This window comes from Trematomus bernacchii, unplaced genomic scaffold (genome assembly GCF_902827165.1).
Source record: "Trematomus bernacchii unplaced genomic scaffold, fTreBer1.1, whole genome shotgun sequence".
Lineage (NCBI taxonomy): Eukaryota > Metazoa > Chordata > Actinopteri > Perciformes > Nototheniidae > Trematomus > Trematomus bernacchii.
The window spans coordinates 8,573,123-8,588,335 of record NW_022987313.1 but is presented as its reverse complement, the minus strand read 5'-3'; the positions used below and the strand labels follow the sequence as shown (position 1 = coordinate 8,588,335).

The 15,213-nt window shown below is 43.8% G+C and overlaps 2 protein-coding genes across 2 annotated transcripts; one reads left to right on the top strand and one right to left on the bottom strand.

The window, feature by feature from the left end:
• Positions 1-454: 454 nt before the first annotated feature.
• Positions 455-5,279, bottom strand: ap5m1 (adaptor related protein complex 5 subunit mu 1). The gene is made up of 8 exons (XM_034125742.1): positions 5,092-5,279; positions 4,300-4,960; positions 3,977-4,204; positions 3,755-3,894; positions 2,891-2,976; positions 2,672-2,784; positions 2,407-2,503; positions 455-2,317 (listed from the first exon to the last, which is right to left on the bottom strand). The coding sequence occupies exons 1-8, from the start codon at positions 5,157-5,159 to the stop codon at positions 2,235-2,237; spliced, it is 1,476 nt and encodes a 491-aa protein (XP_033981633.1). The 5' UTR covers positions 5,160-5,279; the 3' UTR covers positions 455-2,234.
• A 233-nt stretch (positions 5,280-5,512) lies between these two features.
• Positions 5,513-14,505, top strand: exoc5 (exocyst complex component 5). Its single transcript, XM_034119215.1, has 18 exons — positions 5,513-5,539; positions 5,926-6,020; positions 7,437-7,584; positions 7,702-7,896; positions 9,289-9,353; positions 9,546-9,574; positions 9,683-9,792; positions 9,958-10,002; positions 10,108-10,248; positions 10,333-10,415; positions 10,507-10,716; positions 10,833-10,980; positions 11,078-11,186; positions 11,708-11,828; positions 11,961-12,047; positions 12,144-12,252; positions 12,416-12,631; positions 13,235-14,505. The coding sequence occupies exons 1-18, from the start codon at positions 5,513-5,515 to the stop codon at positions 13,421-13,423; spliced, it is 2,127 nt and encodes a 708-aa protein (XP_033975106.1). The 3' UTR covers positions 13,424-14,505.
• Positions 14,506-15,213: the final 708 nt, after the last annotated feature.

Genomic DNA, 15,213 nt, shown 5'->3' with positions numbered 1-15,213 from the left:
TTATAGAAATTAGCACAACATCTTTGTACAAAGGTATCCCATTATTTAAACAGATCTGCAGCTCTTGAACAATAATTATAATGAAAACAGTAAACTGCTAATTGGACCATCATTCTTCAAGTGGTCTCCCTGAGGCCGGCTCTTAGCGGGCTTAGAGAGGCGAAGAGGAGCTGGACTCCCACCAAACACCTGGGGCCGCAGCGGCCGACTAAATCCTGGTCCTCAGGCACAGTGCGTTAGAGGAACACTGCTGGGATCACAGTGCTCAGCAGGGGGCTGGACGGGAATTAAACAAGCTAAGATTATCTGGCGGTGGCTGACTAGAACTATTTGAATAGATGAAATAAGCATTTAACTGTATTAAAGAAATCAAAGGCTTACATTACCTTTATTACTCAACCACTGGGTGTCATTATTGGGCTGAGGGACACAGTGAAGTACACAGGATAACAGCTTCAGTGTTTGTAATAGTGTATTTAATGTTTTGTACACCTTTCGGTATAAAAGATCACTTAAATGAATAAATGAAGGCTATGCAAGCCTCAAAATGATTAATTACGATCCAAACTGCTGCTTTAGTTTGACAAATTCATTTTGGCCCGTGAGAACATTGTACAAAAATGTTTCCTGTATGCTTGAAAAAAATAGTAAACGATAAGGAAATAAATAATGTATTGTTCTGAAAACCACTGTAGAATGAAAGAGCAAGAGGTATGAGCGTAAGGCACTGAAGCAGAGCAATACATACAAAATTAGTCCTTAGCAAGCCGTTCAATCAACAAAGCAAAGTCTGCCAGTGAGAGGCCACTGACTGCAGACATGAGGAGCCAGACTGACCACATATTGGGATACTGAGGAGATTTAGAGTGGCCCAACTCTTCAAAAAACTTCTCCTTTTCCAGTTCGCTAGCCACACACACTGGGCCTTAAAGCCAAATCATCGTGGAGGGGGAGAGCCGAGAGGTCTCGGTGTCTGCCACTCCGTACTGCTACATAAAAAGAAGGTGAAAGATGCCGTGTGAGCAATTGGTTCCAATTGACAGAGGATTGGTCATGGTCAGCCTTCTGAGTGGAAATCCACGTGAGAATGTAGCATTTGGACCAGCAAGGGGCACAAGAGGCCAACAGCAGACAATGAGGGCACTCAGAGGAGTCTGGCTGCTGAGGAATAGTGGGGGCACAATCTCCTTTGATTTAACCCTTCATCCGCTGGTTATCCATTTAACTAAATACACTGAAGTTGAGCTTTCCTAGTACGTATGAGTTCATATAAAACCCATTATAGTTCAGATAAAATAAATGTAAACTGTGAGAAACATCTGGTATGCCAATCATATATATATTTTGTATGAATTGATTATAAAGTGTCATCTACACTGTTATCCGTTTATCTACACTGTTATTCGTTTTACAACAACGAATGTTGAAATTATAACTGTATCGTTTTTATACGGATTAAGTTAAAGCACCTGTGTATCTTCAAGAGGCGTCCCAACCACTTCCATCCTTGTGACTTTTTCACCAATTAGGCAGCTCCTGCTCGCTGAAAGGGACCGGCTGCTTTAAAGTCTCAGAGGGCCCGAGGGTCAGCGCTCAATCACCGTCTGGTTAGAGAGGTGGAGTGTTTGAACTAGCCACTAGTTGACAGGGCGGGGATGGGGTCAAAAGGGTTGGGGGAGTGATTGGTGAAGGGGGCAAGGACTCCTGCCAGCTCTAAAAGAGGAACCTTTTGTAGCCAAGACACTGGCCAGAGCAGCCAGGCCTTTCACAGCCCAGCCGCCCCCCCCCCCCCTCCCTCCAGCTCCACAACAGCTGATGACAAGGCCCCAGCTGCTAATTATCCGGCTGATGGAGAGTCACTGAAGTGGGACTGTCAGAGCGAGGGGTGGCCCTTGTGTCTGCAATGGGATAAATTTGAGGGGAGGGTTGGGGGATAAAAGAAGTTGGACTAGAGGGGCAGGTAGTTTTTTTCAAGAGCAACCATCCGTAAACAAAATCAATACCTCTGCCAGTCAAGGTTTGCACATTGTGAACAGCACTGAATAAAAACGAAATGATTCAGTCTTTTATATGTAAATGTATTATAAATGTTATTTAAATGCTCTATCATTTGTAAGCTCCTCAGTAACAACAGTGTAGTAACACATTTCATGGGGTCACATATCCGGTCTGGATCACAGTGTATGCTTGACAGTCTTCAGTCCAGTTATTGAGCACCATGTACAGTATCCATGCTACAGCATCATCTGCCCAGAGGATACCGGAGCACTTCCTGTTGAATTCCATATGAAGTACTCTTTGGATTGAAGTTCTCGTGCTGAAAATAAGACAGATGGACATTTATTTTAGTTTCAGAAAACGCACATACAGCCACATTTTCTATTTAATAAACCATTGTTAGCTTACATGTTATAGTACGTTGTTTTGAAGAGGAATAAACCTGCACCGAATGCTGGTCCACCGAGCACCCAGAGAGTGTCATGTCAGGCACTTTGAAATATAACTGTGAAGATAACAGGTGAGGTGTTAATCCTTTTACAACCTAATGAGTCTATATTAGTAGATGCCTTATCCAATTGACCTTATCCAATCAGCTGTTTAAAGAATGCTGTAACATGCTGCAGTAAATAAACAAACTGGATCATGAGTATCACAACACACATTAACTCACTTTGATATAGGCTGTTAGTTCTGTGCAGAGGGGGTCAGTAGGTCCTGGTGTCGGCCCAGAAAAGCTGATCTTACCCTCCATTGTTACCTCGCGAGATTTAGGGAACTTTTGTCCTAAATATCAGTGAGGAGGGGAAACATCGCATTAGTTACTTTTTTCAATATGCAGCTACATTCAGGTTATATTTTTTCCATTGATACTAATGAGCACAGTGCCTACCCAAGCTCCAGACCAGCAGGTTTTTCTCTTTTGATACATCGAGTTGTCCGGAGCTCACCTTCACATCCACAACACCGAACTGATCCCTGCGCAGGATACAAAGACCATGTGCAGATGTTACTGTAGACACACTGATTAAAGTGGTTAGGTTAAACCACTTTAATCAACAGAGGCATTTTATGAAAATAGATTTGACACAAAACTGATTCTCTGGTTGGGTCATTTTTAAGTGCAATAATTTTGGGATATATCTGCAAATTCTGTGAGTGTTTTATAATATGACTGCATATAATGGAGCTGAGACATGTAGATTAGGTTTATTAGGTTTACTGGGGGCATTAGTTGGCTGTTAGAGGACTCATTCAATCAGCTCAGGGGACTTATTTATTGCATTTTAATGAGACCAGTGATGGTTTTTGGCAAAAAACTATACAGTTTAAATAAAGATGCAGGATAGCTCTGTTCCATATTACAATGGCCGATGTAAAACACCATAAAACAGTTACAACGTATTTATTGCTTCCAGCAATCTATATATTAAAGTAATCACTAATGCAATTAGTAATTATCTTGTTAATTCTTGCATTTCCTTACCAGATAGAATTAACCTTAGAACCTTAGTTTGCTTCCAATGACAAGAAATGTACGTATCAGTAGTTAATACAAATCTTTTTATACCTTCTTTGAATTAGAGATGTAAATTATTCCACATCTTTATATATCATTTATTATTCTTATTAACAGAATTGCATCTCATCGAACTTAACCTCAAAGATGCCATGAAGTCTGAGGCATTAAACCTCTTCAATCTACAGGAAACAAACACTGGCAAGTGCTCAGTGCTAAAATAATATTGTCTCTTACCTGTTAAAGAATGGCAGGTGTGCTTCACAGTACTCAAAGGAGTTCTTCACACTCTCGTGAAGTTTGAGGGTTACTGACACACGCAGCTGGGTTTCTTCTTCCTTCAGTTGATAAGAACCCAGGATAGGGGGAACAGGGACCTAATGAAAAATTGCAATATCCCTTGGGACATTAGTGTTAATGTATTGGAATTAGAAGAAAGTCAGTATGTATGTTTCATACCTGAGATGTATAGCTGCATAGTCTGAAAGGCTCCAGAGGAGGAGAGAAGGGGAACTTATATGGTCCGGAGAAAGCAGAGCCATCAAAGTTATCCACACTGCTGGCAGTAAGGATGCTGGAATCCAGTGAAGTGACACAAGGATGCACCAGGATGTCCTGTAGTGGAGAACCATTTGGTGGCAGTGTGAGGGTCACCATCACATTTGGGAGCACCCCTTCCACTTCACACTGTTGAAAACAGGGACAAAAAAAGAAGAATGAAGGAAAAGAGTGGAAACAGGCAAAAATAGTTAGACTTGTTTTCCTTAACAATGTGCTCTTACTTTGCATGTTACAGTGCCATAAACATCCCACAAGTCCTGTCTGCTGCGGTTACCATACTGCATGGAGCGTACGGTTTCTATAAGTGCTACGTTCACCGCAGCTCGACCGCGGTGGAGCCCTGTCTTCCAGGCTGGCTGCTTCTGGTTCTCAGCAGGAGTGGGCACTGTGGGTGTAGAAGGAGCCCCCGGTAGTGGCACATCCAGGGGTGTGCCAAGTGGACAAACCTGCAGGAGTACAGAGGGCAGCATCGCCAGGCGAGAGGCCAGCACCTCACTATCAGGCTTACTCCCAGAGCCTAGGAGAAAAGTCTGCAGACCTGCCAAGAGAGTGAGGCCCTGAGAGACAGACAGCAGGCTTGCAAGGGCTGGCCGTGGCTCAGCAGGAGCATCCACTAAAGGCAGACAAGCAAGGGTAATAGGCCCGTGGGAGATTGCCAACACTGGCCAAAGCATTCCCTTTCCAGGGCTGTCCACCCTCAGCTCCAGGGCTGGTGACCGCTGACGATAAAGGCAATCATCTCTGAGAGCTACAAAGGGTTTGTCTGGGTCTGAGAGCCCCAACTCAGTGAGCAGGAGCTGCAGCACAGTGTTATCTTCTGGGACTGCTGTATATGAGGAACCTGCCAGGATCTTTGCACGGTGCTCCACAGTAGCAAACCTCCTGTGGGGGGGGAGACACAATACTTTACATAACACTCCAGTCGATAAGCAGAGACTTTAATACATTAGAAGGCTGCTGTGGTATATACACGTTTGTAAACAGGACATGATATGAGAGTCTTGTATACATACCTTGCGAAGCGTAAAGACACATTTTCGCCCTTTTCGTGCGAAATAATCCACAAAGCTCTCACACTCATTTGTCCGGCTGCAATAAAGTTTTAATTTACAGAATGTGACAGCAATATTAATACTCGCATCGTATTGTTCAGCTGTTAAATTGCCTTACTGTATGAATTTGACTTAACGCAGCATCTCACTTCCTGGTTATGTTTCATGTGACCAATCACAAGACATTTGCGCATGCGCTCTGGCTCGCAGCTATTCCACCCTTCTCCACCCATACAGGAAGCAGGACTGCTAACCAGCTAGCTGTCAACAAAGGGCAAAACTGTACGAAATCAGCAAATCCATGTGGAAGTCGGCGCTATTGCGGACTTTGAGCTCCTTCCTCTAAATCGAATTTCACTTCTCCGTCAGCTGAATCTGGAACATGGCGACAACTGCTCAGCTGTTCGAGGTAAAATGACTTCTGCAGCGGAGAGCTGTGTTAGCTGTGAGGCTAGCTATGATGCTAACTATCCTAAACGGTACTGACATCCTTGGTGTTTATAGTGGATACATATTCACACACACAGCTGTCGTAAGACGGAAAGAGTAGACACATATAACATGTATTTGAGTTTATTTAGGGTAAGGTTAATATAATTGACTGTTAGGGTGCAGTTAAAGCAAGACAGATGTTGTAAAACGTCATTGCAGGATGTAACGTTATTCGTGTAGTAGGTTTACTCTCTTCTTCTTCTTCTTTTTCTTCTTCTATTATTTTGGGGTAAAATCTTTGTTGTGCTAATGTTTTGGTGTGAGGTATTCCTCAGTACATTCATCACTTCCTCTCCCCCTCAGGAGCCCTTTGATGCAGATGAGTACATCGAGAGGTTAGCATGGAGGACACCTGGAGGGGGCTCCAAAGGAGGAGCTGAAGCATTTGACCCCAAAAGGTATTCACATTTACTGTACACATCTTGCTTCCCCTGAGTATAGGAATCAGCATTAACTGTACAATACCATTCTCCAGGTTTAACCCTGTGGTAACAAGTTGAAGAACAGCATTGACACATGTCAACTGGGTTCCTAATCACATTTTTGCTGTGTCACATTTTAAAGAGTAATTTTACACAATACCATATAAATCAATCCAGTTTAGTTGAATTAATAATATGATAATGACCAACTAATTTTACATAAAATGGATGCTTTGTACTGTAATGCAAATAATTAAGCCTTATTAAAGGGCAATTAAGCTTTTCCACTAGTGTCTGCTAACAGTGTACCACAGTTTATCATCTCTCATAAGTACGACTTTATACTGCCCTCATGTCCTGTTCCACAATGTAATACACCCCTGTGAAAAATGTCACTGATGTTGACTAGATGTTGACTAGATGTTGACATTAAGATATTCTTCCTATATTGTGTCATAGAATCAATCTAACAGAAAATCTATCTCACGTTATTTTACGTTCTATTCATATGATAATGCACTCTTTCCTAACCAGCCTCTTTTTTCTTTAGCTGTTGTGTGCACTTCTTGGCATGTTTTAAAAGGGTTAAGAGCAATAATGTAGTTTACAAACATAATACTTTGAATAATTAGATGTGTTCAAAGTTGAACATCTTAATATAAATTCATACCAACTTAATACCCCTGCACTTAAAGATCATCTTGGTCTCTTCTATGCTAATTAAGTGTTTTTGATGGTTGGGTAGGAAAAAAAACAGGAAATATCTATGTTGACGATTTAGTTTCATGGTATTTTCCACAGCTTGTTGTTATGTTTACACTTGGGGACCGAGTTATTTCCTGTAAGCAAAAATGCCACAACAGTTTAACTCACTGTGGATCCATCCTGCCTTATCTACTTCCTCCACAAAACTGTTGCCACCACCTCTCGGAAGCTCTTAGCGAGGAGTCAGAGACAACGTATCTGTGGAGGCCACCATACTGTGAGTCACCAGCCAGGGAATGAGTGTCTATTGGGAAGGGATGGGAGATGTCTTTAAGCTGTAGCCAGTGCTGAGGGAATTAGTCAAGAGATTATACACTCATCATTTTGGGATGTTTCCTACTCTGTGAAATGTGGTGCTGACTTAGAACATTTGCTCTGCAGTCCTGATGGCACTTAAAATGCAGCTGACGAAGTTGCTTCTTAAGTCTGGGGACCCGGGAATTAAGCCTCCGATACTGTTCTGTAACTAACTATAACTGTAACTGTGAGGTCAGTAGGACAGATTTAACCTTGTGCTACTTAATTACTCCTTCAGAGATGGAGAGTGTTTTGTGTGTTTTACCTTTAGTGTATGTTATAAGACTACTGTGGAGTGCTAATATACAGTCTTCCTTTCCTCTGTGATAGGCTGTTGGAAGAATTTGAGAACCACATAGAGGAGCTGAAGCAGTTGGATGAGAAGATCCAGCGGCGGGTGGAGAAGCTCGAGCATCAGTGTCACCGTGAGGCCAAGGAATTTGCCCACAAAGTGCAAGACTTGCAGAGAAGCAACCAGGTGTGTTATATGGTCATATAAATACCTGAAAGTCTTTGAGCTTTAGATTTTTTTTATTGATTTATCACATTACATAGTTACCCCTTTTGACATTCCTTTTGCTCTTTGTCATTTCAGGTGGCCTTCCAGCATTTCCAGGAGCTCGATGAGCATATCAGCTATGTGGCGACCAAGGTTTGTCACCTTGGCGACCAGCTGGAGGGGGTGAACACGCCTCGGCAGCGGGCCGTGGAAGCTCAGCGTCTGATGACATACTTCAACGAGTTCCTGGACGGAGACCTACGCAGCGACGTCTTCAATAACCCAGACAAGGTGAGTTATCTGCTTTCTATTCACTTCACTGGAGGTGGGGATGTGTGTGTGACCACTGACGCGGACCCCCGCTGTGACACTGCTGGAGGTGAGAAGGAACAGGATTATGAGGTAAACCATCCATATTAATTTGTCAAGTTTATCCCTTTAGTTGGATCCCTTGGCTAATTTGGATTATTAAACTGTCATTTGCTGTCTGACAATAGCTGGCTGATTGACTAGCATGGATGTCAACATGCTCATGTCAACCCTAATTGCATTTCAAGAAGGTTGTCTGGGAGCGAGAATTTGCTTGGTCTCAGCTTTGTGTCGCATTACAGCAGCGAATAGCTTGTGGCATTATGGTCCATGTAAGGGCGGTGATAACATGCATGCAGGAAGATGAGATGCACACTTTTACTAAGTTCCTGCCTACACAGGGACCATGTTAATGTTAGACAAGAGACCCCTGAAAGTTTGATTTTGCAGTTTTTAAGTGACAGTAGGGAGATTGGGATGCTTTAGATTAAGTCCTGCTCGTTGCAACATCATAAATTGATGCAGAGCAGCGAGTCTGGGGGTCAATCCCAGAGACGAGAGCTGGAGATGGAGCTAGTTTTTCCGAAGAGGCACGCAGAAATATCTGGCCAGATTCATTTTCCTGAGCATACCTCCAGACGAGGGGAAAAGAGGAAAGCTGCAAGTGAATAGCTGAAGGGGGATGGCTTTGCTAATCCTTCTGAAAGGGAGGGCTGGGCCGCCAGCGTGGAGACAAGTGCTGCTAAACCCTGACTGCAGGGAGACGGCTACATTACTTACATGGGATTTAGCTAATCTTAGCTGGGGGACAGATACTTAGAAAACCTTCGCCGAGCAGAAAGGCTGGATCCTCCTCACGGGAGCAGAGTAATGATGTTAGCTGAGGCAGGCATCTGCGGGAACAGAGGAGTTGCGGACGGCGGGCCTTTCGTGGGTCTGGGGCTTTTTTCAGCCAGTGTGTGTGTCAGGAGGGGCGGGAGGGAGGGGGGGTTTCTCAACAGGGCCCCCTTTTTTTTAAGACAGATATCCTTGGCCGGACAGATTATTGAAGGCGATTTAGACTCCTGTGGGATTACAGCCCATTCAGAAAAGGCATGCCAATATAGAGTTGGATGTGCTGCTAAGTCAGGACTGCTGCTGCTCCCGATGCCCAGGTGAGCGCCGCCTGCCTGTTATCAGCTCTCTGTTCAACATGGGGAGGTGGAGGAGGGCAGCTCTGAAATGATGATCCCCCCCCCAGGTGGAGAGACCACCGGCGGCCTGCCAGCTTTCTGTCTGGGTGTCCACCTCTCATGGTCCTGTCGTGCTCTGTCTCTCTTTTCGCCTCACCTGACTCTCTCTCTCTCACACTCACTCATTCTCTCTATCCCCCAGATTAAGGAGGCTGCTGATATAATTCAGAAGCTGCATCTCATTGCCCAGGAGCTGCCATTCGACAGGTCAGTCAGGCATCCTGCAGGCAGCTTTAGACAAGAGCACTGTCAAACAAGGGGAAGGTGGTGTATTAGCGATGTAGACTATTCCTCGCAGTGTAAGCCCAACGCAGTACATATCGAGCATTAAAGCCTTTTATTCAGATTCATTATATATGTATAGAAATGAAAAGTACTGACTTTGTTTTCCTCTGACAGATTTGCTGATGTCAAGGCAAAAATTGCAAGTAAGTTTCTTTTGAAAAACTCCTCATGTTCCCATTACATATACATTAGATGTTGGCTACCAAAACTGATTATTTATTTCTTTGTGTTTTTTTTGTGATTCTACCCAGGTAAGTACCATGACCTGGAGAGGCAGTTAATCCAGGAGTTCACAGCTGCCCAGCGCAGGGGTGAGATTGGACGTATGCGGGAGGTGGCAGCGGTTCTATTACATTTCAAGGTGACCTGAAAGAATCACATTGGATGTCTAGGTTTTATTTTTAGACCACATTTAATTGGTCTTATATTATTGGGATAGTCACTCGCGTCACACATTATATAGTGTTCTAACAACCTATTCTTACGGCCATTGCAGAAAAGTAACTTCTTTGTCTTTTTGTTTCAGGGCTATGCATACTGTGTGGACGTCTATATCAAGCAGTGTCAGGAGGTGAGTGTAAAAGGTTTCTCCTGACAGATAACATGCCACTTTTTTCTCGTTTTCCAGTTACTATCACCCTCAGACTCCTGGTTAACCCTTTGTTTGTCTCCGTAGGGGGCCTACCTGAAGAATGATGTGTTTGAGGACACTGCAGTCCTCTGCCAGAGGGTCAACAAGCAGGTGGGCGAGGTCTTCAGCAGCCCTGAGACTGTGATGGCCAAACTCATCCAGAACATCTTTGAAAACAAACTACAGGTATTTTCAATACTTCTCATTTCTTTACTTTTATTTAGACATGCCTTATTTGTCCTGTTATATTCATCACCTTTGCGTCTGCAGGCCCATGTTAAGGAGAAGCTGGATGAGACACGACACTCTGATGTGGAACAGTACCTCAAGAACCTCTATGACCTTTACTCCAGGTATTTACCTTGCTCACATATGATTTGATTCACTTCCTTTCTACACATAACCATAAAGGCTAACAATGTTACACACTTTTATGTTTTCCAGGAGTACAGCATTGGCCACCAAGCTGACAGAGTTCAACCTGGGCTCAGACAAGCACACTTTCCTGTCCAAGCTGATAAAGAGCATCTTCTCCTCGTACCTGGAAAGCTACATTGACATGGAGAAGGATTACCTTCGCACTCGAGGTGCCATGATTCTGCAGCGCTACTACGACTCCAAGAATCACCAGAAACGCCTTATTGGCACCGGCAGGTCAGATTTGAATCTAACTTTTTTTTCCCCCACATCCGAATTGATTATTTAAGTACGTTTGGCAAAAGGATAAGACATTGTGTAACAAAACAACCATCCTCTGTGTCTTTCTACAGTATTCAAGAACTGAAGGAGCGGATCAGACAGCGCACCAACCTCCCACTCGGCCCTATCATTGACACCCATGGGGAGACCTTCCTGTCCCCAGAGCTCGTTGTCAACCTGCTGCAGGAGACGCGACATGCCTTTGAGAGATGCAACAGGGTAAGGCTAATAAAAAGACTGAGAAAAGCCGATCCAAACAGACCATCCTGTGGGCCAGAATACCTGACTCTGTTCCCTTTCTTTCTGTTCGTGACAGCTTTCAGATCCTTCAGACCTGCCCAAGAACGCATTTTTAATCTTCCTGCTGCTGGTTGACCATCTGTGTGTGGAACACATCGACTACGCCCTGGAGATTGGCCTCTCAGGTACATCAGATTCAGATGATTTAAAAAAAATATATATATATTTTTCATGTTAATGCTAACTTGGCTGTGTGCTAAATCAGGGAGTGGATTTGTATTAGGGATGCAGGCCACTTCACAGAACCCAAAGGCCACACTGCATTTCCCTTTCTAGATAAGGCCAAGCATTTAGGTAGATCGTGTTAACTAATCAGCGACATTTCCATCCAAACAGCCAACAAAAGAGTTTACAACATCATTCTCTATGCGAGGTTGTTTGATATTCTAATCACAGCACAATTGATCATGTCTTACATGAACACGTGATGTACAACTGGAAAGCAATGCACAGGGTCAGCAGTAAATACAAACAATTTGTATTTGTCTGTGAAATCTGGCAATGATCACATCCACACTGCCAACAACTGAAGCAGAACATTGCTATGAATGTTTATTTACAGTGGTTTTCTGCCCTGTGTAAATCACATTGATCCATCCTTTCACCTAGCTTTTGGTTTATTTCCCCCCTTCTCTTTGATCTACAGCGATTCCCTCATCAGATGCCAAAAATGCCAACCTGTACTTCCTGGATGTGGTTCAACAGGCGAACTCGATCTTCCACTTGTTTGACAAGCAGTTTAATGACCAGCTCATGCCTCTAATAAGGTCAGCTCTTGGTCAAAGCTTAAAATCATGTATACTCCCCAGATGTTGGTCATTCAAAGGCCACTGTCTCTCATACTTTTAGATGAAAGTGATTTGTACCTCTTTTTTCTTTCTTTTTAAATCTGTCTCCAGCTCATCTCCAAAGTTGGCAGAGTGCCTGCAGAAGAAGAAAGAGGTGATTGAACAGATGGAAGTGAAACTGGACACAGGGATCGACAGGTCAGTATGTTTATAAGTTGCGCTTACTTATGTTTCCTATGTGCCAACAGAAACCCATAATACAAATATTTTCCAATGTATTCTTCTGATGTACAGAACGATCAACTGTATGGTGGGACAAATGAAGCACATCTTGACAACAGAGCAGAAGAAGACTGATTTTAGGCCCGAAGACGAGAACAACGTGATGATCCAGTACACTACAGTAAGAGATACAAGGCCTCTGCGTGCACTACTGAGCTCACATGCAAAGCAAATCAGGAAATGCATTTTGCTGATTTTGTTTATCTTTGAATGTTTTGAATAGTTTTTTTTGCCTTTGGTCAGCAAATCTTCCATGTGTCTCTGTGTGTGTCCCCGCCCGGCAGGCCTGCTCCAAGGTGTGCGCCTACGTCACTCGGCAGGTGGAGCACGTACGAAAGTCCATGGATGGGAAAAATGTGGACACGGTGCTGACGGAGCTGGGCGTTCGTTTCCACCGGCTGATCCACGAGCACCTGCAGCAGTACAGCTACAGCTCCATGGGAGGCATGCTGGCCATCTGCGACGTGGCGGAGTACCGACGCTCCGCCAAGGAATTCAGGGTGAGCGGGGGGGCATAGGTCCAGGATACACTGCTCGCAGGGCAAAAACATGGATCCTCTGACAGACCCTCATTATGTTTGTCATTACATTTAGATGGTTAGGTCGATTCAGGTGAACGCTCGTAATGTTTGGTAGTTTTACACAAAATAAGTCAGTTTAGAAACTGTCAACCTGAAGATGTTAGCGTCCAATTATTTTCTTTGTGACAACAGCAGTTAAAGGGTAAGGATTTATAATTATATTTGACAGAAAAGATTAAACTTTTAAATGTTTCTTTGATAAATAACTTTTATTTCTTTGTTAAACAATGAATGGCCAATCATGACGCATTACATCCAAGTAAAAGCAGAAGATGGAGAACATGTTTTCATCAATGTGGCTATGGACAAATGGATATTAGATTAGAAATATTCAAATATAGTTTAAATCCATGCCATTGTTTTGATATTATTGTAGATTTTGTATTGTGCTCCACACCACAGGATTAAGGTCCTGAGCTAGATTAATAAATAAAGTAAACTATTAATATATTTTGTCATGACAGCCTCGCGTGTAGAATAGTAAGGAGGTCTAATAGGTTTGTGTGCTTGTCTGTCCTCCAGGTCCCTCTGGTGCTGCAGCTCTTCGACACGTTCCACGCCCTCTGTAACCTCCTGGTTGTTGCCCCTGACAACCTGAAGCAGGTGTGTTCAGGTGAGCAGCTCACCAACCTGGACCGAAACCTCCTGCACGCCTTCGTCCAGCTCCGAGTGGACTACCGTTCCTCCAGACTGGGCCGACACTTCAGTTAATGACTGGTTCATCACCGCGCTGCCCTCCGTCCAGTTAACCATGCTTTGATGAAACAATGCACCTTGAAGACACCCATCCCTGCTGCAGAGGACGCATCAGCCCGGCCCCGGTATACAGACTATTGCGGGGTTGCTTTGTACACCATGGAGACGAAGGCTACTGCTCCTTGAATGTGGGAAATGTGCATTTTATCTTTTTTTTCATTGTTAAATTCTCCAAGCGGATGAAATTTAAATGTCTATTGAATTACAATTTCATTTGTTTTTAAATACTAATCCAACACCAATGCACATGGATAACATTTCTGCCATAATCTAAGTAAATGGACATAATCAATTTCTGTGCTTATGTAAAAAGGAAACTTGTTTTTGATTGTGCCAAATATATAAATTCTGTGGCTGCAATTGTGCACAGAAAAACTCCCAGAAGCTGCTGTAAAGAGTCAACGATGATGCTGTAGTGTCACACATCAGGCCTGTGTGGGGAACAGCTACCCCTCTGTAATGAAGTGTAGGAGACCTGACAGACACAACCCCACCAAGCATGAGATACAGAGCTCTGTCTGGCTAAAAGAGACACATGACCACCTCTGTAACCTTTGACTTCTGACCACAAAGTCGAGGTCAAGAGGCCATCACTGAGAAGTGTGATCTGAACTATTAGCAGGTCTGAGAATCTCTCTGGAGGTCTGGGTGGTCCCCTCTTAGGCTAAGATGACTGGTGTGATGGGTCAGTGGGTATGCGTCACTGTAATTGCACAGATCAACACCTGCTCATCCAGCATTGCAGACAGTCCAAAGACATTGTTGGCTGGATCGGCAGTGTTTCTGGGTCAGGGGACATTAAAATGTTGACCCTTTGCTGATTAAGGAAACAAACTAGAGGGGACTTCTTCACACGGGGCTTTATTTGATCTCAGTCACTGTCTTCTGCACTTAAAAAAAGAGGGCCGATCGTGTCCTTGATGCCTGAAACTGTCTCCTACAGCTGTTTACTTTAATTAGTGACTCATTGAAAAGATGTTGCATTTTATTATTATTGTCCCTCTTCTGAACTTCCTCAATAAATGTGGGAGCTGTGAGTTGAAAGTTTGGCCAGTTCCTCTCCGCGAATGTCACTTTCAAAGTGAGATGAAACAGTCTTCGCTTCTATAGAAGTCATCAAGTATTCATGGGAATTCTTGCCTCCAGAGTAAAGTTCTTTCTTAGACTTCAGGAAGTGAGCAAAGCCAGAGGGGATTAGATATCTACGAGTTGATGAATTGTGTGCAGTAGTCATGGACTGGGGGAGAGCCGGGGAGATAGAGCTGCCTGAGAGCTCAGTTCCAGCTCCGGCTGGTTAGTGTTGTGTAGAAGGTACACACAGTGCTGTGCAAGTTCAAACAACATAATTAATTAGGCTAATATTAATATTATCAATGCCACATAAATTCAATTCTCGCTACCCTAATCACAACTGGATAGCTTGTAAAAATTATTTTGTTAGGCCCTGATGCAAACACTGGGTCTTTTCCAAACATTTGAAAACTATTTGTTTTTGCGGCGATTAATGTGCGTGGCGCAGGAAGGGGTTGGGGGAGCGGAGCCGGGCCGGGCACGATAACTGCTGTGGAGACGGAGGCAGAGGCGCAGCCGGGCCCCAGGGACTCCCAGCGCAGGCACATGGGAGAGGGGGAGGGATGTGTTTTTTGGGGTGGGTGTTTGAGCAGGTGGAGGGGATTAGTAATACTGTCAACACTGGAGAGCTGGATAAGACTGTCCTCTCTTACTCGTGGGTTTGAGCAGCTCTT